Below are 23576 nucleotides of genomic sequence, written 5' to 3' on the forward strand. Positions count from 1 at the left end.
TGCGCAGGGCTAGACTGCTGTATATGCTTGTTAAAGTGTGGGTTTGTGTGTAGAGAAGGGAGCATATACTGCTGTCTTAAGACACACTCTAGAAACATATTGATTTTAATGGGGAGGCTTTAGAATCAAGTCAACCATTACACGGCGTCAGACAAATGTATATACGCAAGTTTTTCATCAGCTCCACATGCTTGCTGTCAGGCAATACCAAACAGAAACAGAGGGAACGAATGGAGTTTAGGAGAGAAAAGAAAAGAAGAGCAGGATGCAGTGAGGAAGACTCCTGTCTGTGTTTGATGAGAGCCTCATTGATGCAACAAATCTCTGGGAGTCTCCGTTCAGCAGTTGAGCCATTCAATTATACCTACCGCTCCGCTGACTGATTGGAGTCCTCCCGCAACAGCGTTCGCATCTCTGTACCAAACTGAGATGCGATTAAGATTTTAGGCCCCAGGAGGCAGAGAGGCTTTTAAAAATCCTGATTGGCAATTTTTTGTTACACTACTGGACAACTTTTAATCTGTCCCAGCCTTATGTCCATCTGCGGTGCCTCCTTTGATTTCTATAACCTTGTTTTATCTTGGCATTTATATTTTTATCTTTCTTTTTTGGTAGTTTGCTGGCTGTCAAACAGCTTCAAACACCCACTGCAGCCTAATCAACCCCATGTTGTGTTGTACTTTGATGGCCAAGTGCTCAGCAGATAGAAATAGTAAATAGAAAAACTTAGACACGTAAATCCTCAGTGTCTGAATATCACCTACTGAGATAAACCCACTTATCGGGCACTGTTGTTGAGCAGCGTTCGCCTCACCTTCAACATGGTGTTGGAACGTTTCTGCAGAAAGATGACAACTTCTTGAAAAGTGGAATTATGAAATAATATATAGAGTTTTATAACTCTTTACAAATCTTGGAATTTTTCATATTGCTACTAAATCAATTGGAAAAGAAAACACATACAGTTGTGCAATACTGCACGTATCTGACGAACCAAGTAAATATTTAGCAGTACACTCCATCGCCAGCTCTACAAATGGGAAAGAACCTGAAAGATCTAACTTTCTGGGTAAAGCCTTAGATCATGATTGACTATTAAGAGTATTTGGTTTCTTTTTTATATTTAAAATGCAGCCAAAATTAGATCATTTACGGCTAAACGAGAAGCAGAAAATCTGATTCATACGTTTGTTTCCTGCTGACCAGATTACTGTAATGAACCTTGGACGGGCCTCTCACATAAACTCAGAGTGGTAGTTGAGCTTATTTAGGATTTTGCAGCTGTGACCATAACTGAAACGAGAGGTGAAACTTGTTAATCCATTTTTGACTTCACTGCTCAGGATTTGTGTGACTTTTAGAATTGACTTTAAGGTATTTTTTCTTATATTTACAACTCACAATGGCCAAATTAGCTTGTGAACTCTGTATGTCATCAAAGCCACCTAGAACATTGTGATTACCAATGACAAAAATGCAATTTGCTAATTGTGACCCAAAGCTGTGGACCTTACTTGTTGGTATTAAGGAGAACTGTCTTTGAATGAAGTGTTACCGTTTTCTGCCTACTTTGTTGAAACATTTTCTTTCAATCTGATTGCATTAGTCATGGTCTTCCTTAACATAAGCTTTAAACAGATCTGATTAAAATTGTTTTCTGTAACAAGTTGTGTTTGTATAAGGTGCTATATAAATCTAGCATATACTTACCAAGATATAATGATATAATTTGCAAAAGTCATAATAAATTGCTCATGACTAATTTCTATCAACATAGATCATGTTCATACCATTTTTTGTGCAGCCCTAGTTTCACATATGACATTTTTACAAGTCATCTAAGGAAAAAACTCAGTTAGGACCAGGATCACAACGCTAATGCTCAACACAAGTGCCTGCCAGGCGGCTGTACTATTATTTGTGGCAATAATTGCAGATAGCTGTGATGTGCACTGTTATTTTTCTGTCCTGTTTCTGTTTTCATTCTAGTACCGAAAGCTGCTTTAAAAGGTGTACCTTCTATATATTTTCAGATTTTCTCTAGGCTTAGGCGTTGGCTCTCATTATAACACAACTCACCTTAATTGAAAAATAAATAAGTAAACAAAAGTAAAATCCTTTTATTATTCTGTTGGATCTATTTTTTAATGCTGTAGGGAACATGCAGCTTCCTCCAATACTATCTTAACCCCAATAGCTCCTTTTAATGAACAGCAGGAGAAGTTAGACAGTCCTTGAAGCTTGTGCTACAAAACGGGCTGTTTGCGCTCTCTGTCAAAGTATTTTATTGATGCACGATACTCCGAGAGGCGAGGCAGATAATAGGCAGGCAGGGGGCAACTCTGTGGCATTATATTGCCTCTGACTGATTTATATCGGCAACATGCCCTCTGTAAGTCTCCCCCTCACACCCTCACTGATGTGATTTTTACAGTAGTGACATTGATCCGGGCCTTCTTTGATCTTGCTCTTAGCTGTTGCTATCTCTCTCTGCTCCCCTGTGGCCACACTCTGCTGCTTTTTAACCCCAACTACCCCTTGTCTCATCTTATAAGTCCTCCATCTCTCCTGCCGATCCTTCCATCTCTCCATCTCGCTGGAGGATCTGTTTGTATATAAGTGCTTGTTGGCTCTTGGAAACTGCTGTTCAGCTCCTCTGAGGTGTGCTGCTGAAGAGGCGACTCATTGAACTGGACTCTTATCAGCTTTAACTAGGCAGGGAGCACTTCAAAGAGAGAAAATTAGTGGGGATTTTAAAAAAGTGAAAAAAAATTCACAATTTAATAGCACAATCAAATTACCTAGTCGCAGTCAAAGAGCAAGAGGTAGGATAATATCAACTCTCTGACACTAACTTCCATGTTTATTTAGGTCTGACCTGATGTTTTCCACTTCCTTTAAAGTACTGTAAAACATACAACGAGATTTACATGAGCTAATTTTTTATTTCAACACCTAAAAGTAACAAGTAGTAAGTATCTCCACGGTGCTTGACAGTGGTAATAGTTTTAAATTCAACAGAAAGTAAAGAATATCCCCATATCTTTGGCAAAAATATGTATCTGCATATTTATTTCTATTGAGCTTAGAACATTTACAGGCTAAAAAGTGTATTTTTTTAAATGTTAGCTCTGATGCATTTTTGAACATGAAAAAAACCCCTGAGTTTTCACTGTTTGAAGTGCCAATCACTCATCGGTCATTCACAACAAAACTGGCCAATTGATGAGTCCATCACGCTTCATAAAAAATATGGGAGCAAAAACTAAAGATGTGACTGCAGAGATTGGAACAATGTGACAGTAAGAAATAATTTAGAAATGAATTTTAGTCATAAATAATTATATTTATACTTTTCCCCTGTAGCTTGGAGAAAATTGCAAGAACATTATGACAGTTTTACCAGACTATTACAACTACACTGTAAAGAAAAAAAAAACAAAAACAAAACGCCTCTAATTTACAGTAAATTTACTGTAATTTACAAAATTTTACCGTATGGTTGCAGTAAAATTTATATGTTAAATTGTACAGTATACAATGTACCGTATAAGAAGATGTACCAACTGTTGCTCGTCTCCACAGACTCATTTGTTTCTCAGGTTACAGTTTGTATCTTGTTCATTTTCTTATAGAAAAGAAAACAAGTCATTTGGTTTAAGTTGTACAGATTAAATAAGGCTCTATTCTCAGTCATTGCAAAGTCCCTTTTTACATGCAGGAGAAGCATTTTGTTTAAACATTTTTGTGCTCATAATGGCAGCAGATGTATAAGATAAGACCACGCAGATAAGATTACAGGTTTAATATCTGAAATGATTGTCTGAATACATTTTTCATGCGGCTCCTCCGTCCTGCATACTCCTTGTTATCTAATCTTACTATTAAATTGACCACATCTTATTTTCTGACTACCCTTGACATAAAACTACTTTGCTTTATGCTGTTCAAGCACTCTGATGAGAGTTTTACATGAAATTACATTGGGCACTTATTTCTTTCCACGTGTGTGTGTGTACTGAATATTCCCCTTAGATCTCACTGCATAAAATACAGTGTTTGTTTTGTGCATGTACATTGGGAATCCTACAGCCAGCTTTTATCTTTTGAAAGTCGTTTACTTTCAGATTGCTCCAGGATGATGCCCCCAGATGCCCTCCTCCCCCACATTATCCCTTCATCTCAGCAAACTTGCTTTTGTTTGGGAGCATAAAACACTCCAACCGCATCTTTTTAAGTCTGTTACATTCCTGCTCTCTGAGTTCTTTCTCTTAATTTGCATTCACGCCTCCCTCGTGGACCGAAACTCACTCTTGTTCTTAATGGGTTTTTTTGGGTTTTTTTGCCCTGGTTTATGTCTCCAGGAAACATGAAAGAAACTTTGTTGTTCTTCTAATGTTATATTTAAAAAGTAAAAAGTGTTAGTAAATGACATAATGAGGGAACGTGAAGGAAGGTGAGTGGAGAGCAGAAGGTGAGTTTCTAACTGTCTTTGTTATTAAAAGAAAGACATTAGAAAAACAAAGAGCTTTGAGAAAAAGACAAATCCAGGAAGGGTTTTAAGTGAGCCGAGAAACACAGCAGCAAGAGAGAGCAAGAGAGAGACAGAGAGGCTGGGAACAGAGGTTCGATCTTCATTTAATAATTGAATAATAATCTCCCTGGAGACGTGACCTAGAACTGGCAAACAGGGAGAGAGGCTAAAGATTACACTCTGCTGCCCCCTTGTGACTTTATCCTGTCACATATCTAACTTTTGAGTGCGTGAGTGTGTACAGACGATCATCGATGTGTGTATGATTTACAACTGCAAACGGTCTGTGTCACACAGATATGGGCCTGTGTATGTGTGATGGGGAGGGAAAGGAAGAGGCCTTTGGGTGACAGGAAGGAATCTATTTTACTTTGTCTCACACACGCACGCATATCCCCACCCACACCCACACGCACACAGCTTCACAATCAGACCTTATCTTTCTGTCAGGCGGAGCCTTTTTTAGGGTTGACGCTGATATATGAGCTGGGAGGATGGAGAGGAACGATGCCAGGACTTTGACGGCTGATGCGAGCACAGCATTTGCGCTCCGGTTGATGTACGAGCGCAGGGGTTAGGGGACAATGCAGCGCTGACACCAGGAGAAGATGCTTGTGGCCCTGGGCCCTTGAGTCCAACCTGAAGAGGAAGCTCTGTGTTCTTTAAATACAATAGCCCGGCAGGAATAAACACAAGCACACACGTGCTTTGTGTTATTAATATCTGGATAAGGTGAAGGCATTCCTGCAGAAAGAATGCAGACACTACATTCTGATGTATTTACATCATGTCTGGGTGGAATTTTAACAGCTGACTACATGGCTAACGAGTGTGTAGCTGAATTTGCTCAAATCTGCTGAGAATTAAAACTTTTGTTACTGGTTTGAAGCTTGAAAGATACTTTTGCTTTGATTCTAAATGTTCATAGTTTCATCAAAACTGCTGCATAATGTTTTATAATGTCTAATGTTGTGTAACGTTTTATGAATATGTGCAGTGCATCAATACTGACAGGTGATACTGGAACCTCCATGTTTTACGATGGGGACGGGGTGTTCAGGGTGATTTACAGTGTTCATCTTCCTGCACAAAAGTGAGAAGTGAGAAAGTTTCATTTTGGTGTCATCTGACTAGAGAGTCTTCTTTTATATGTTTGCTGTGTCTCCTTCATGACGCTAAACTATAGTAACGGTAGTAAACTTGATTTCTTGTCATTTTCTTTGGAGAGTTGTTTACCTTTTAATAGTTGACCTGTCAGTAGATTCTTCCACCTCAGCTCTGGGTCTTTGCAGCAGCTCCATAGTTACCACATATCCCTCCTGCCTCTATACTATGTTCAAAGTTTAATATTGTTGTATAGCCCATCGCTTATTTGAGCGTTAACTTTCTCCTTGAGCTGTCTGGTGTGTGTTTTTTATGATGCTTCTTGGTCACCAGTGTTCTCTATCAAACCTCTGAAGCCTTCAAAGAACAGGTTTATAAGCTGATTTCAATACTGGTTTATTACATAAAACCTGACAATATATAAAACATTTTAGGGTTGTGAATAGATGTAATTTATCGTGTGCATTGATTGCATTAGTACCTATTAGTTTGTAAATTGAAAGAATGGACCGAACTCGTTCGAACATCCTGACTGATTAGTTTATTCAATATAATTTGAAAAAAAAAAAAGGTTACACCTACTTAAGTTGTTGAATAATTTATGTAAATTGACATAGTAATTTTATGTAAATTGTAATTAGTATTTAGTAATTTTTACATAATTTAGTAATTTTATTTAAATTGACACAGCTTAATGCCAATTTAGAAACTTAATGTAGAATTTCACACTCAGTGTTGTTTTTCCTGTTTGCACAGTCTCCGCAGGGAGGGTTACACGATGCAGGTGAACGTCAACGACTACCTGGACATCTACTGCCCTCATTACAATGACAGCCAGCGCATGGTGGGCACCGGAGAGCAGTACATCCTCTACATGGTCAGCTACCGTGGTTACAGGAACTGCGACCCTCAGCTTGGCTTCAAGAGGTGGGAGTGCAACCGGCCCCACGCCCCCCACGCACCCATCAAGTTCTCGGAGAAGTTCCAGCGCTACAGCGCCTTCTCGCTGGGCTACGAGTTCCACGTCGGCCAGGAATACTACTACATCTGTGAGTGGAGTTGAACTTGCAGCCTGCACCGAGAATATGTCAGTATAACTGATGTCGTTAGAGTGTTAAAGGAGAGAAATAATAATGAATTGCCGAAGGCTTGAAGAGAAAACTGTAAATTGAGAGGAAGCAGTTGACAAACACTTAGTTTTAAGATTAAATAAACTAATCCTACATGCAGGCTTCATTTTATAGACACTCATATTAGTACCTAATTTTATGTAAACTGACATAAAATTAACATAATTAGTTAGTCTATCTTATGGTAATGCTGCACTACTTTCACACTTGGAATTCCTTGAAGGAAATGCACCTTCAGACTAATGTGTTCTGCATTTCCTGATTGGTAAAACTCAATATATATATATATGAATTTTAATACATGACCAGGCGATTACTGTTTACTAGAATTGACTGACTAGAATTATCTGAATTCTATTCTTGCATTACTAACTCACTTGAATGCTCTCAAAATCATAATCTGGCTTAGAAACGTGAAGTTTCTCACCAAAATCAGCTACAAAATCCAACATGGCTTGAATAAAGCAGCGTAAGAAAAATATTCTGTTAGATTCTGTTATTTCAGGATAACGAATTACTGCTTCACATCTAATCACGTCACCTTGTAGTCAAGCAGCCTCATTCATTTTGTTGACTGCTCATCAAATTAACTCGCTGCACTTTGTGTCGGAGTGACACCGTATGAGTAATGGACTTTGGGTCTCGTCAGCAAACAGTTCTACAACAAATGTCATAAACAAACTTCTATAATCAGCGCCGTGCCCATTCAGCCCACAATGCTTAATGGGAGATGTCTCCAGAACGTTCTGCTCTGCTGCGCAGCAGTAAGAAAGCTGCACAGCTCTGTCACAAACAGAAGGATGCCTTGGTCTTTGTTTAGTTTTCCACTGGGTGTTGTTTCCAAAACCTCATTACTGACTTAAAATGATCCGATGGAAGTACTAATCTTTGCATTTTTTGAGTGAGTTGTTGGTTAAATTATTCAAATAAAACATTTTTTAGCTTTAAGAGAGTATGTGACCTATTCTTAAATTGTAAAAGAGAGTTTTAGAAGATAATTACTACACCAGGCAGTGCTAGAAAAGTGCAGGTGCCTGGATGTTATTAAGAATGGGTCTTTAAGAGTCCCTGGAAGCACTGATCATTTTCAGCCTGACATTAAACAGAAACCAAATGAGCTGAAAAGATTTCTTTTACAATTATTGTCATTTATGCTTGAATTTTCACATGAAGAAATTGTAAAATAATGTACTTTTCCTATTCTCTTTTTAGTTATGTATCTATATTTTATCCCTTATTGTAGACCAGCAAAGTTATTTTGATGGTTTGATACTTATTGTTTGATAGTGTGACTACATACAGATTTCTTAGACGGAGGTGGTTCTTGCAATAATCGTTTTTCCTGGGCAACCGCTCCTTCATCCCAACCAATCAAAATCTAGGAAATCCTTTAAATTCTCTGTCAGAACAAAATGTGCTGGGGTCCCATAATCTTCCTTTTCTCTGCAGCAAGAACCATCACCCTAGTAATTGCAAATGCATGAAAACTACTTAAAACTTTTTAAAGATGGAACTAAAATTTTTTTTTTTATCCGCTTCTGAAGGTCTCAGTAGAACCTGATGACCAACTAAGGAGGTAATTTAGCTTTAATTCACTGGAGTTCACTACACTTATTTTAGCATGCACTACACTGAAACCTGAAGTGCTGTGCAAATTTAGCCTTTCACCCTTTCACTGACTGAGTCACTAGTGGAAGGCGGTGGTTCTTTCTGCACATTGGGTAAAAAAGATTTTAAAGCCTCAGTTTTTCATTATCTCCTTTTAAGCAATGTGTCTTGTTTTAATTTAAAATATTTAATCTATATTCTCTTCACTTTTTTATTGATTGTAGCACATTTAGATTTCTATAAATTTAAAGTGCATTATAAATAAAATTCATTAGTGCTATTATTATCAAATAGAGTAGCAGTGAAATATGTGGTTTGTTCCCTTGGTATTAAATTAAAGTAAAATCTAAACAAAAGAATACCACATCGCATTAAAACCCTAAAAAGGGTACTTTTTACTGTACATAACATCTGGAGCTAACAAGAGGAAACAAACTTGTCTCTTGTGTGTTCACGATTTTGATCCGCTGTTTGGTTTATGTTGCACAGCCACACCCACTCACCACCACGGACGCAGCTGTCTTAGACTACGCGTGTACGTCTGCTGCTCCACAGGTATGCCCCGTGCTGTGTCTTTGTTTGTATGTGGTTTGACCTCTGTTGAAGCGCTCAGACTTTGCTGGAGATTTTTTACCTGTGGACCTCCATCTGTCAGTCCACAGACCTTGTTCAATCTAAAAAAAAAAACCCACTGCAGGTTCACACAAGTCTCCTCTCTTTGCTCCTCGTTGTCCCCTGTTTCCCTTTATCCCCCTCTTCCTCCTCCACAGAGAGTAGCTTCTCCTTTAAAGACCCCATCACCTCCGCCTCCTTCCTGCCCTCTTCCCCTCTCTTTCCTGCTCTTTCACCCTTTCTCCACCGTTCCTTGTCAGAATCCATTAATTGCTCTGTTCGGTCAGTGGGTGGCTATGTATACGTACCGTTATGCTCCCCCTCTCTCTTGCTCTCTCTCTCTTTCTCTGCTGCCACCTTTCAGTTTCTCCGCCCGCTCACACATGCGGTCACACACACTCATGCTCGTGTACACACAGTCTTTGATCCCTAGCCTGTCCGGTCCTTTTAACTTCCACAGCCCTGTAGTATTAACCTCTCCTCCCTCCTTCAACTCTGCAACTCCATCCCTTTCTTCTCGCACACTGGCCCTGTTCAGTTTTGATCTGCCGTCCCTCACAGCCCTCTTTCTCTCTTTCCCATCTCTTTGTTGAGAGCTCTGCTGATGTTACAGCTTGTCAGTCTGGTCTGCTCTGGGCTTTTTTAACCTCTGCACCCTTGTCTTGCCACTCTCTTGCATGTTCCCCCTCAAGATGTCAGAATGGATATAATTAAAATCCTTTAGGCTGGAACAGTAGTTTAAACCCCAGCTCTCTGGTCAGCTGTGATTTAGTTTCACACAATTTCTTCTGTTTTCTCTCTCTCTCTCTCCCTGCAAGCCTCTGATGTGGATGATGAGCCAGAGCCCACAGAACCAGACTACACGCTGAGACCAGGCCTAAAAATCGATGATATTGGTAAGTGTTTAAAAGCATACTAATGAAATTAGGTTAGAGTGTAACATGCAGATCTATACTCATGACATCTAGGCAATTTGATGAAAAGTGTGAATGTAAATTAAATTTCAGTAACGTTTGTAGTCTGTAGCATTATGTATAGAAAGATGGAAAGCATGGGTGTTACAAAGCATGATAAATGAATAAGTACAAGTGAACAAGAGACAACTTTATGTGTACTATTAATACATTTAAAAATATTGAGAATATAAGTACTATTAATGAAAATTAATAATGCTTGTACACACGCGTCTCCAGGGTTGCCTGGATTATTATTAAATAGGTCACTGATAGGAAACATCTGAGTGGCCGCACACATTTAACGAGGGTGAAATGTACCATTTTCCAAAATGACATTCATCCCATTTAACTTCACAGCACCAGCTGGCTTGTCAGAGAACTGATCTTGCTAAGCAACTGCATGAATATTCATTTTACACCTCTTCTGCATATTTCCAGACTATTTGCAAAGTACATACAGTTTTGTGATTATCACACAGAGAATAACGTTGGAAGAAATCATTAAGGAAAAAAAAAAAGGCCGATTCAGATCTTATATAGTCATCTGTGGCATCCTAAAACACTTTCCCCGTTTCACATAGCTTAGTTTTAGTCAGTTTTAATTGACAGCTATTAAAGCAAACCTATAATTTACATTAATCGTGTTTCCACATGGACTGTTTCTTGGCAGTTGTTCTGAATCCCCACTAGAGCGCATATTTGGACTGATAATATTTGGGTCAGGCAACACCTAGGAGTTTCATTTCTTTATTGCAGCCCAGCAAGCAAGGAACTTTGTATGCGTGACTGAAAACGTGAGTTTTATATTGTTTCATATGATGTTGTTATGGAGTTTATAGTCGTGTTAGGATGTAATTCCTGCAGCAGTGTTTGTTATGACTTTGTTTACTGTAAGGTTGCAGTGTAATTCATCAGTGTTACTGATAATAAGCTAATTAGTGAGCTGAATGTCACATATATGACATAGACATTATATGTATAATTACTTTATGTTTTTGCTGTTGTTGTGTTGCAGATACCATACAGCTGGTTCTGTAATTTGGATGGAAAGTGTGAACCTTCATTAAACTCTGCTAAATTAAGAGCTCTGCTTCCATGTCACCTCTTTAATCAGAGTCCCACACTAGATGAGGAGCTAGCGAAACGGTCTCAATTTATTATAGCAGTAAATCAAAGATTCAAGGACTTAATTGTCGTTGTATTCCTACAATGTCAATTTGTTGACACTCAAAGAAAACAACTATGAATAAGAACTGTGAATAAGTTAGCTAAACATAATGAATAATAAATTAATCATTAATTAATAAAGTTAAGTGTGTAAGAAACTCTGGCACCATGGATAAGAAGGTTTACTGTTTTTCTTATGACAACAGCACCTCAACTGAAACCAACATGTAGACCAAGCCCAAATATTACACAACCAGAGAGCACAGCAGTAATGCAGCTTGTAAAACATTGTTGCTCTGTTGTTGTGTGTCTGTGTGCACATTTCAATTTGTGTAATAAATCAGTTTGTTTTAATAGCCGTCAGGAGAAAACTCCCGACTAGCTGCGACAAAGAGCTCCAGGCCATGAGAGTTTGTTCAGATTCCTCCCCGTCTCCGTTTGTCCTCCCATTACTCTTCAATCATATTTTCCCTCCATCTTTTTTTCTCCTTCTTTTTTGCCCTCTAATTCCCATCTTACATTTTTCCCCTCTGGAGTACATGTAGTGGTGCAGTGAGGAGGAAAGTCACCTTAAATCGGTTTATTCACCTTCTGATGTGTGAAATTGAGTTTTTCCCTTTTAATACACACACACACACACCCATATATATATATATATATATATATATATATATATATATATATATATATATATATATATATATATATATATATATATATATATATATAGATGCTGTTACATCTATAAAAGTTTTTTATTTCTTTTTTATTTTAATTGCAAGTAATATGTTGTAGGAAAATGTTTTCTCTCAGCACAGTAAATATTTTTCTTAATTCTTTTGGCAGCACTTTTAAATGATTGGTATATTTGTAACACAAACTTTTTTAATAATTGCGACAGGTCAACAATTTGACATTCAAGCATTAATTTATTGTGATTTTTTTCTTGAATCCAAATGGAGTCAGATATATAAATATAGGATAAAATATATACTTACGACCCACTTATTTTAAGAAACGGCTTTCAACTAGTTAAAGAGAAACTAGAAAGACAAGTGTGTCAACTCTGATCATCCAGCTGTTGATGGGGGAGGTTGAATTTATAGGTAGTCTTTCTTCTTTATTATTTAATGTGTTTTAGGCAATGCATCAGTACATATGGCAGTGAAAAAAGTCCCAAATCATAATAATATCACCACCATCCTTAACAGTGTTCTTTGGCTTGAAAACATCAAAATTAGACCTTAAAACATAATAATGCAATTGTGTCCAACACTTCCAAATATTCACTCATCGGAGTGTGACAAGTAATTGTAATAGTAAATACAATAATAGCGATATCAGTTACAATTAAGCTACATTTTCTTAACTTTTTCACTTTTCTTTTTTTCTTTCTGCTTTGCAGAAATGGCATCCATTTCAGCAATGAGTATATGTAAAACGTAGAATGTGCACTTTAAATTCCTTCTAAGGTGTTTTTCCCTGAATTGCTGGAAACTGTTGTAAACTTGAACTGCTGACACAGTAGCAGAGTACAGTTCAACGAGGGCTTTATATGGGCTAGCCTCACCTGAAGTTTTATGTCCCTCATTAAATAAATAGCTTCAGAGGCATAAGACCAAGTTATAAAATCAGAAGGACATCTTTAAGTGAACTGTGAACAGAAATGTAGTTGTTTTCCCGTTCTCCATTCCTGACTGATGTTTAGATTCATCACATCACAACTGGTACTCAGGCAGCCCTAAGTGAACTTCCCTGAATGTTGCAAGCCCCCCCCCCGTCTCTTTCCCTCATTCACTGCTCGTAGTTTATTTCCAGGGCGCTCAATCAATGTCCACAGCTCAACTGAGTGTCCCCCATGAATATGCCCTGTAGTATTAGATTTCATTTAGATCTCATTTACAACGCAGATTGCAGCTCCCTGTGCAGCCATGTGATTACTGATGGCTTTCCGTGGGAGGAGGCTCATTTACACATTGTGTTGGCGGAGGTTACTGCAACTGACGATCGGGTCCGACCATCAAAGGCGAAATCTGAGCTCTTTTCTTTAATTCCCATTTACTCTGGCAATTACAGTTTCTCTGTGCAATTTGCGTGTTTTGGGGTCGTTAAACATTTGCCAATATTAATGCTTCTTTTTACAGCTGCACTTCTCAAAAGTTTTAACTCTAGAGATGCACCCATCAGAGGTCTGTGGACAATTTCTGATTTCTGTATCATTTCTAGCTGCTCAATTATGAACTACTGCAGTTCATACCTTAGCAGGGAACTGTAACATGTTATTTGTACTGTAGTCAAAATATTTTTGGTGACCTTCCTGCAATGAGTGATCAGAAATGATTACATTAGAAGCAGAGGAGACGTCCACTGTGTGTGATAGAGAGCAGCTGCTGTAATACTAGAGCTTATAGAAGCAACATTAAATTGTGTCTTTATCATCTTATTTTAGAATTTAACACTAAATGTGCTGCTAGAATCATTAATACAAACATCATTCTTCCTTTGTTTCCTCAAGACAATGCAGACTTTAGCTTTCAAGGGCAACACATATCAAGTGCAAAATGCAATCCCATTATGTTCTATTAAACCGCTCAAACAGCAACATCTGAGCCACAGCTAAATGGTGATCATAAAGCCGTGCTTTTCACCAGCCTCATCATTTTACCTTCACTGTGAAATGTCCTAGAGGTTGACAACATTTCTAAATCCATCATGTTCCGTTACAGATGCGAAAAGCTCAAGAGAATAGAAACCTTCTGTGATCTGTTAAAACTGGCTACACATCTGTTTGCCTCTAACGATTCAACAAAACATCCAACAGCTGGCTCTGAATTGGTGGCATAGGTGGGTAGAGTACCCAAATATTGTACTCAGGTATAAAATAATACAAAACAATAAACTAAGTAAACCCCCGCCCTCTTTTCTAAGTAAATTTTTCAATATATGTCTTAATAAAGTAACACAGTAGGCAATATGTGTTTTTCAGAAGAGGGTAAAGCGCTTCCACTGACAGTAGTGGTGTTTTCTTAACACTTTTGGTGAGTTAAATTTTGACACAGCCTAAAAAAACTGAAGTTTACAACATTTTTCAAAGCTAAATAGTTTCCATTTTACCCCATACTCCAAACTGAAGTACTGAAGTCATGACTTTCACGACTGAAGTCATGAAAAACTCAAGTCAGTTTATAATGCTGTCACATTATGTTCCAATTTCTTTGGTTATATCTCTGAGAAATGCCAAGGATAAGACTACTTTGGTATTTTTCTTAAATATTATTTCAGCATTAATAAGGTGATTCGTAAAGTTTTCTGTTGAAAACGTACCGTATCTCACACAGTATAATCAAGCGGAAGATAATGTTTTCCCTCATTCTGTTTAAGACTGTTGCATATTTTTCCAGATCCGACCTTCAGATAGTAAAATATGCTTTATCTTTTTAGTTCTGACGATGCTAATTCCTTTCAGAAGCAAGTACTGGAGAGATAATTTGTGAAGAAAACAAATCTGCAAAAAAATCTATAAAAGCTCAAACAAAGACTCCAGAAATACTTCAGAACTATTGAAAAAAAACATTTTAAAGGGTAGCATAAAACATGATTTTATGGAAGGAAGAACAGGATTTTTCATTGGTTTATAGAGTTATTGTACTGCACATAACCAGGTACCTGAGGAAAATACAGTTAAAAAGATGAGCTGGTAATTCATCTAATGGTTGGACAGTACGTTGCTTGAAAATGCTGTTTTACTAACACCTATGCTCTGCTTAAATTTTGACATGGCTTAAAATTTAGAATGTATTTTTCAAAGCTAAATTAGAGAACAGCTGCCCAATGGAAATTGTTGGGAAAATATATCCCTGGACATCCAATGTCTGTAAGAGACCACCTGTTGAAATGATCGTCAGAAGACGTTTTATCAGGTTTAAATTGTTTCTTGGAATAAATATAAACACATCTGAGGGCTCTGTTCTGTTTAGCCTGTAATTCAAGTTTCACAAAGCTGCTCAGAATGTTTACCACTTTCCCATTGTGTTACAATTCATTGAAGATCTGTTCTATTTTGACATTAATTTTTTATTCAGAACTCGATTTGCTGTTTTTTTGGCATTGAGCTTAAAATCACATGGAAATCTAATTTTAAAAGGTTGTAAACTTTAAAGGTTTCAACAGAATGAGCTTAATTTAGCCTATTGTACCTTTCTTTGAGACTCTGTAAACTCAACTCCGTCTTTAGCGTCCTAAATAATACTCATGAACATTGCACTGGACTGTTCACTCTTGCGTGTCTCTTTTTTTTTTTTTTTTTTTAGAAGTGTACAAAGTTTGAATCTATGTTCATGACCAGGTGCTGAGGTAATTGTAAAGCAAAGAGAATATTGTTCCCACCAAGGAGTAAATTTCCAAATTAATTTGACATATTTACAAGAATTTTTTTTTTATCTGTTTGCAATTTTAAAGTCACGAAGTCTCAGATTTTTACTGAAATCTATAAAAAGTATCATAAATTAAACTACCCTAAGCCAACTATGCAATAAGTTATCTAAGATGGATACAGTAAAGTTATGAGATGAACGTGTGATTTAAAATTAATATAGACATTTTTGAGTTTTTTTGGTGATCATTCACTTGGCCATGTTATTTGCTTTTTAATCTACAGTAGTGTTAAAACTCTCATATATTTGTCCAAATTGATTTTCTTTAAGATATAATGCGTTGTCTTTGTATTGATCTACAGGGTGTTGCTTTAAAAGTGTGGATATTATATTATCGAGTTGGATAGCATCACATTAAAGATGCTCTGAAGTGCCTTTCGGCTGTGTTTGTATTTATATCTGTAACTCAATAACTGCGAACGATGCCGGTTTATAGAATGCTCTTTATAAGGTCATTTTTAGCTCCTACTTGAGGGGAAGCATCTGTCTCGTGGCAGCATGGTAATTGATCAACATGACACACTGTACATCTTTGGTGAATAATTAAACATACAACCGCAACACCAGACCATGCCCTTAAAATAAACGTGCACACGGCAGTGAATTTCTTTTTTAAGAAGCACAGGGTTGATATTATCGGCATTTCACAGAGGAATTAAAATGTAATTTTGAATTTAACACCTGTGTTAACCTGACTTCACTCTTCTAGTCTCAACTGTGAATGTAAACAATAATAAAATATATATTTATATATATATATATTTTTTTTTTTTCCAGAAACAAGAATGGGTTTCCTGGGCTACTTTTCTCCTCTTGTTGTTTTCACTGAAGTAACAGTAGAATTTTGTGATGGAGGCTGCATTTCATACTGGTTTAGTTTCACCACATTATTTTTTTTACCATCACTGCAGCCAGATTTCAGGGCTGATCAGAAGCTTCCAGCTGTAAAAGTGAAGCTGTGCACTGAATGTTTATTGTTCCTCTTTAGGTCCAAAGATTTAGCTTTGTTTCTATTCTGCTGAAGAAAGTTATGGCACAGCCATGCACTGATTTGTTCTATATGCATCTGCTCAGTCCTTGAATGGGTTCGTTTTCACTTAGTGACATTGTAACGTAAAGCTATGTATCATTTGCAAAGCTATGGGAACTAATCTTGTTTCTAGTTATAATCTGAGATAGTAGCACCGTGTAGGTAATGTGAAGATCTGATTTTTGCCAGCTCCGATGAAAAGTATTCACACAAAGAAGACCCAAGCATTACACATTCAGGCTCAATGCTGTTTACATCAACAATGGATCTTTTTACCGCGCCACAAGGTCATACAATGATGCATAGACAGCTCACAACACCGTCTGCCAGTACTAATTTGTTGCCTGTGACAGACAGGGCCGTGTGTGTCAGTGTAATGAGGCATACAGCCAGATTTTAGACTAGTTTTGCAAGATTCTCTCTAGTCTACTTGTTGTGTATTTAAAGTCACATTCCTCTGTCAGTCAGCTGCAGAGAAACACAGCGAGGTAACAGAGTTTCTTGACTCCCTCAGCTGCATGCTTGGACAAAGCATTTAACCTGAGGGCCACTGCTGCATAGACCTCATTAGACTGCCCCGCCGAGCACACCAGAATAGGCCGACTCCAAAACCAGGTGTCGTCCAGTCATTACTGTGCTGTTTGACCCACAGGGTGGCTGGAAATATTCTGGAGCTAAATACAGTGCTGGGTGGAGAACACTGAGAGCATCACCACTTTTTTCTTATCTTTGGACCGCAAACAGAACCACTAATCAGCCTCAGCTGACTTTCGTACAGACGAAATATTGTGCTTCTGTCTCGCCTCCGTGCCCATTAATCAAGAGACTAGGGTGTGTTTAGCTGCACATGTCTCAAAGGTGCTGGCATGCAGCGAGATGTCTGCTTCTGTTTTTTTTTTTCCCTCTTTGTTCATTGATTACACATCAACAGCTGATGTCTAGTTGTGAACAAAAGAATGCAAACTATTTTTAGATTATCACCAGGTGTAAATGCCTGGAGCTGGAAGAGGTTTACAGCACGTATTGTGTCTCTGTCCAAGATTATTATAGAAATGTGTCTCTGTATTAAGACAATAAAGCTCTGATAACAGCTGCTATTACATATATGATCTATTTATTAACGTGTTTCTATTTGGCAGAGAAAGTTTTTTTGCCAAACGAATATATTTTTGTTTTCAGATCTGCAATTCTTGCTGCCATTTTGTACCCACATGTAACCATTTTACTTCCATTTGATAACAATAAAATCATTTTGTACCTACTTACTTATCATTTGTAAGTAAGTAGTACAAGCTGAGTAATTAAAAAGGTCATGTAATTGTCTGTTTTTTTTTCTTAAGCTCTTATTTTAAACCCTCCTGACACAAGATCAACTGACTCCAATCAAACACAATAGAACCACATTTCCTTGCAGCAGACTATATGTGGATAATAGAAAAGCATTATAAACCAGCTAGCAAAGCTTGTATGAAATCTCATCAAAGAAGGTGAGTGGCGGTGGGATAAGGTGTTTTAAGATATTGTTTCTTCTTTTTCTATTTCACAGATGAATACAACCCATTTGTTCCCAAACTGGAGAAGAGTGTCAGCGGAAGCAGTCCATCCAGGGATCGACTTCTCCTAACCGTGACGATGCTCTTCCTTGCTGCCCTCTTCATCTCCTAGCAGCAGGTGTGCCGTCAGCGTCACCATGCCTTTCGGGGAAGATGTTCGCTGTCAGCGTGTGGGACCGCTTTGGTCAGAGGGAAAAGCGAGGGCTTACAGAAGCAGGAGGGAAGAGCAGCAGGGTTTTTTTTTTTAAGCTATACGTTTTTCAATCGTCAACATGCAAATGAGTAAGTTTGGACAGCTGTTTTTTTTTTTTTTTCTTTTTTTTTTTTTTAAGGGAGCACCGGAAGACCTCGAGGGACTCGGTGACACAGACCCAACTGTTAAGTTGTGCTAAACACAGCCTGCTCTTGCAGGTGCAGGTGCCGTTGACTGTGTTTTGTTTCTGTGTGCATCTGCTTGCCTGTGCGTCTGAGCAGGCCGCAGGGTGAGCTTGTTGAATCAGGCTCACCCCTCAAAGCATTTATACAACCAGAGAGGAGGAGCTAAAACCTCCACTTAAAAGAAAGGACTCCAGCCACCCAATTATAAATGATTTGAAGATTTTTTTTTTTCGGACCTGATTGGCTATAACACTTTCTTAGGGCTAGTTGCCATAGTTTCTTGCACCAAGCTGAAAGGAGCAGATTTCAGCAGAACTGAACTGATATCGCCTTTTCTTTTCACGTTCCTAATGCTGGGAGCTTGTCCTAATCTGCAAAGAAAAATATATAGAACCCAACAAATGATCTGCGCTGGGTCTGGTTAGGAAACTAGACAGAGTAGCTAATAGTTTATACACACACCCAGAAAAGAACACCCCTGGGCTCAGATGCAAGTGTTTCATCAGCCATCTAAACTGTGTCATCCTACATTTATGTCTGATCACTCTATAGAAGGGAAAAGGAGAAAATAAGAGCATTTAAAAGATGAATCTTTTACTATATTGTAATTTTTTGTGAGAGAAAAAAAAAAGAATTTAAATGTGCCATTTACAGAAACTGCAAGGGTTTGTTAATGTTTTAATTTTCCGAGTTAGATATTATTTCCGTCTAGTTTGTTAAACTACTCCGTTTTTCTTCTGACATCTCTGGGGTTAACAAAGCACATGATGGCGACGGAGCAGCCACTCAGCAATACTGCGCCTCCTCAACACAAACGAGAAGAGGAGGAGCGTGCAGGAAGGAGATTCCTTCACAGAGCCACAAGCATCAACAAACAAGTTCCCCGCTGGTCCAAGATTCCACCATGTTCTCTGTAAACCTTTCCGTCAGATGTTCTGGTTCTGTTTGAGAGAGAAAATATGCTTGGCAGTTAAAAGAAGAGTTTTAAATGGTACTAACAAATGATAGTTTATCCACATATGGTTGTGTTAAAAGTACGGCAAAAAACAAAACATGTTATAGAGGCAAACTAAGTGCCACGGTGGGGAGATGCAGCAATTCATTTCCATCATTCAGTCGCATCAGAATAGCATTTCAATAGTTACTAGCACCTTATTCACCGTGGTCCCCCATCCCTGATGATGCCCCATAGAGAGTGGTTCACTGTAGTTTCTGGTGACACAGATGGAGGTGATGATCATACTGTCAGTTAAAAGAATGATGATGATCGACTGCGAGCTGATGAATGGCTCATAAGGTCATTCATCAGCTCACCCACCGGCACATGAGGCATTCAGGTACTCGTGTAAATGTCACAACAGACATAGAATGAAATTTACAAAGTCTTGAAATATACAGAAGTGAAATGTGCTGTAAGAATCATTATAAACTTGAAGTTCTGTTTTGGTTTTTTGTTTGTTTTTTTTCCGTTTGTTTTTTTGTGATTTGTGTTTTCTTTTCCATTCTTCTGTAGCTGATTAATGAGGTACGGTTGTAACCAGATATTAACACTATGTAAAAAGACATGTCCATTTTTTTCCTCCCTGTCTCACATTGAATCAGACAGAAATGTTCCTATTTTGGGTCACTTAGGATGAGCAAAGTTCCTTCTATCTGCTAAGAACACGTACATTTCCTCAATATTTGGATGAATTATCTTGACTTGGATCAAATATTTTTGGCCATGCTTAAATTTCTCAGAATAATTTTCTGGAAAACAGAACCTGACAGAATTGGTTAGAAGTTAGAACTGAGTTTGGCTGCTACTTATAAGTAATTGTTTTAACAGGTGACACCTTTAGTTATCTGGGAATTTTACCGTAGGTTTAACCAAACTCGTGGAAGTTCACAGCCACCTTCCTGTTATCTTGACCCTTCAGATTAATTTCATGATATTACACAAGGAAGTTTGTAATTTCGAGTGTTGTCTAAATTTCAACAACAGTTGACTTTGGCTGTTCTAAATGGCCTAAAAGAAATCAACTGAGACTGAGAGGAAAAATGATGGTCTTTTTTTTTTACAGTGTATGTAAATATCTATCTTCAAATGTTTATTTTGGTTATGTTGAGCGGATGATCTAGGGTAAAAATTTGCAAACTAAAATGGAGAGAACCATATGTAAATGTGGGCTGTGGAATATCTCTTTAACTCATTTAATTTATTTTTTCCGTCTTTGTTTTATTTTTTCTTTATCTAACAAAGATAAAGTTGTTGTTTTGATAAGGAGTCATATTCTATCTATTGTTCACAAGTCAACCATAATCAATGAAAGTAAGGTATTTTATACAACGTACATGTGAATGCAAGATTTGACTCTTTATTTATATAATTGCTTTAAACACTTAAGCACCTGGAAAATAAAATAGTTTGAAGAAAAGGTCAGCAGTTAATCATAGCCTACATCCCACAAAGCTTTTTGATGGTTTTATGTCTGGTCAAATGAGTTATTATATACTTCTAAATTTCTTTTAAAGATGTGTAAAAAATCCAATATACATATTTAATTGCAGTAGCATAATATCAGCTTGAAAAAATATAAAAAATCCAACCTTTAACTTTTTTCTTTGCTTTACAAAGTTACAGTAAAGCGTCTAGAAGTAGACGCTTTTTTGAAACTTGAGTCGTTTCTACAAAATAAATCTGGGGCTTGAGAATTTGAATTTATATATCTTTTAAAAGTTGACAGTGTCTCTCAGAATTTTGAATGAGTAATCTGTGACTTTCTGTGTCCCTTGTTCATAAATACAGAGGTCCATTTCTCTTATCCACTCATTGTAAAGACAAGAAAACATGTTGTAAGTATGGAAGATGTGTGTTGATTCTCGTAAATCAGGATATGGCCAACAGAAATTACTCAGCCAAAATTGACTATATCGACAGTCATAGCAATGACTAAAAAAACAGAAAATTGGAACTCTTACTGTTTACTCTTCTTGCTTGTAGTCGAAGAGTCTATTATTGTTATGAAAGTTTTAAAATCTTTGAAGTGTTGAATTTTTTACTGACGAATGCAAACACCACTTCTATAAAATCTAAGCTAAACAGACAAGAGATTGTGCCTACAAATGAATAACAAACGTTATCAGACTTATCCGATACAGCCCATGTGTACATATGGCTCTCAGTGGAAGAGTGAGGTATTAAAATGTTGGGTTTGGAGGGTTGAGCATCACCCTGAAAGAGCAGATCACTCTTCTAGAAGTTGCACTTAAGAACTCAAAACACGAGAGTGAATGAGTGAGAGGCAGAACTGATTTCTGCTCATCACTGTAAATGTGCGTGCGTGCGTATAAGTGAACAGGTAAGAGACTGTGTGAGTCATCGTCTGTGTTTTTGTTCCTTCGCTGTCAGTGAGAATGTGCGACCAACCGTCTGGCAAAACAAAAGCATTTAATAGCGTTGGAAACAACATTTACAATCATGTTTACCTTTGACTGGAATGACTTTAAGTGAACTTGAAAAATAAAATGTAAACCGAACAAACCATAACAGAGGTTATAACAGTGATCAAGATAACAAAAATAATAAGCTTACAAATGTTACTTTTAATCAAACTGTGTTTGTGTCTTTATTTATCTCACTTTTTAATTCCTCGTCTCCTTCCACACAGTGTCAGTATTTTCCCAGAATATTATACCAGGTATAAGGTTGAAGGTTTTCCGAGAAATTCAATTCAGTTTTCTGTTGATAATACTGTTTCCATGAACGAATATGTGATTTTACATATCAAAGTTGATGCGTCAAGGCTTTCCCACAGCAGTAATGCCTTTACCCGCTCTAAATAGGGAAGAGAATCATTTTAATCATCAGATGAACATGTGAATAGCAGAGGGGAAACACCATCAGTTAGCATCTGGAGTGTCTGAACTGCATAATGAAGAGATAAAGCTGCTCCTGATACAATATTACGGTAGGAAGGATTGTCTGTAATCTTATGCAACAGGTTTTGTCAAACAGGTGTGAAGTATCTAAGCCCACAGCAATACGTGAGTACAGCACATACAGGACACCAATAGAACAAAATGTTCTGTGTGGAGAAAGTGCAGATTAAAAAACTACATTTGGAGATAAAATGATGCTCCAGTCAGAAGATTAGAAACACACTCCATTGACCCAAATGTCATAATTATTTGTGACTTGTAAGGATTTATTTGATTTATTATTTTGGTTTACAGAAATAGATAAATGGCTAAATATATGCATGTAGTTCCACCAATATTTAGTTAAATCTCAATTTGCACATGACTGTATATTTTATTACTTTGCAGAGCAAGTGTTTAATCTAGATGGTATTCTATCATGGACCCAGGTTTTAAAGTTCACAGTTTTTTAATATGTTTGACTTCAGGGCTTCGGGAAGTGCGACCAACTGTCATCCCATGTCATCCCATTCCAGAAGCTTAATGTTAGCATCCTTAATTAAATCTAAAACCAGTTGAGATGTGTTTGAGATATTTGTCTTGCTGGAACATCCATAGCTGTAGGTTTGGTTGTTAAGTTTATGATTCTGAAGGTCTTTCTCGGTCATCATCATTCACTATTGTTCGTTATTTATCATTGCAATACAGTAATGTTGCTGTCAGTGAAACAGTCAACGATGATGCCAGTCAACTTGACCACTCCAAAACATACTTTTTGTCATTGTGTCTAAATAGTTCAATCTTCTCATATCAACTTAAAAGTATTGGGAGCTGCACATTTCAGCTGAGGTAAAGGTGTCAGGCACATCTTTATCACTCAGTACTCTCTCAGCACTTGATGTCCCAGCAGTTTGTTCCTGTGGTCCCTTGATGTTCTTAGGATTTATTCAAACTGGTGACATATCTGCATAACTTGGATCCTAGATCTTCTCTAAGCTCCACTGATGTTGCTTTTTCAACGAATGTTTGACAATGGCTGCTGTCAAAACAAGTAGTTTATATGATTCTACCAGGGGCTCTCAGTCATGATTCTGAAGTCAGAAATGATTTAAGGATGAACTTCTGAATGTGAGGCTCTGAGTTTATTGGAGAAAGCTCCACTGAAGCAAGC

At 37.5% G+C, this 23576-nt stretch overlaps 1 protein-coding gene across 3 annotated transcripts in view; it reads left to right on the forward strand.

The window, feature by feature from the left end:
* efna3b (ephrin-A3b) overlaps positions 1-22062 on the forward strand; it is a 74156-nt gene extending 52094 nt beyond the window's left edge. For all 3 annotated transcript variants that reach the window (XM_044116762.1, XM_044116763.1, XM_044116764.1), the window contains 4 exons: positions 6395-6687; positions 8866-8931; positions 9807-9884; positions 18121-22062. In XM_044116762.1, the coding sequence (XP_043972697.1) occupies positions 6395-6687; positions 8866-8931; positions 9807-9884; positions 18121-18239 (556 nt within the window). In that variant the 3' untranslated portion in view covers positions 18240-22062. The remainder of the gene's footprint in view (positions 1-6394; positions 6688-8865; positions 8932-9806; positions 9885-18120) is intronic.
* Positions 22063-23576: the final 1514 nt, after the last annotated feature.

The sequence above is a fragment of the Gambusia affinis genome, linkage group LG05 (genome assembly GCF_019740435.1).
Source record: "Gambusia affinis linkage group LG05, SWU_Gaff_1.0, whole genome shotgun sequence".
Taxonomy (NCBI): Eukaryota; Metazoa; Chordata; class Actinopteri; order Cyprinodontiformes; family Poeciliidae; genus Gambusia; species Gambusia affinis.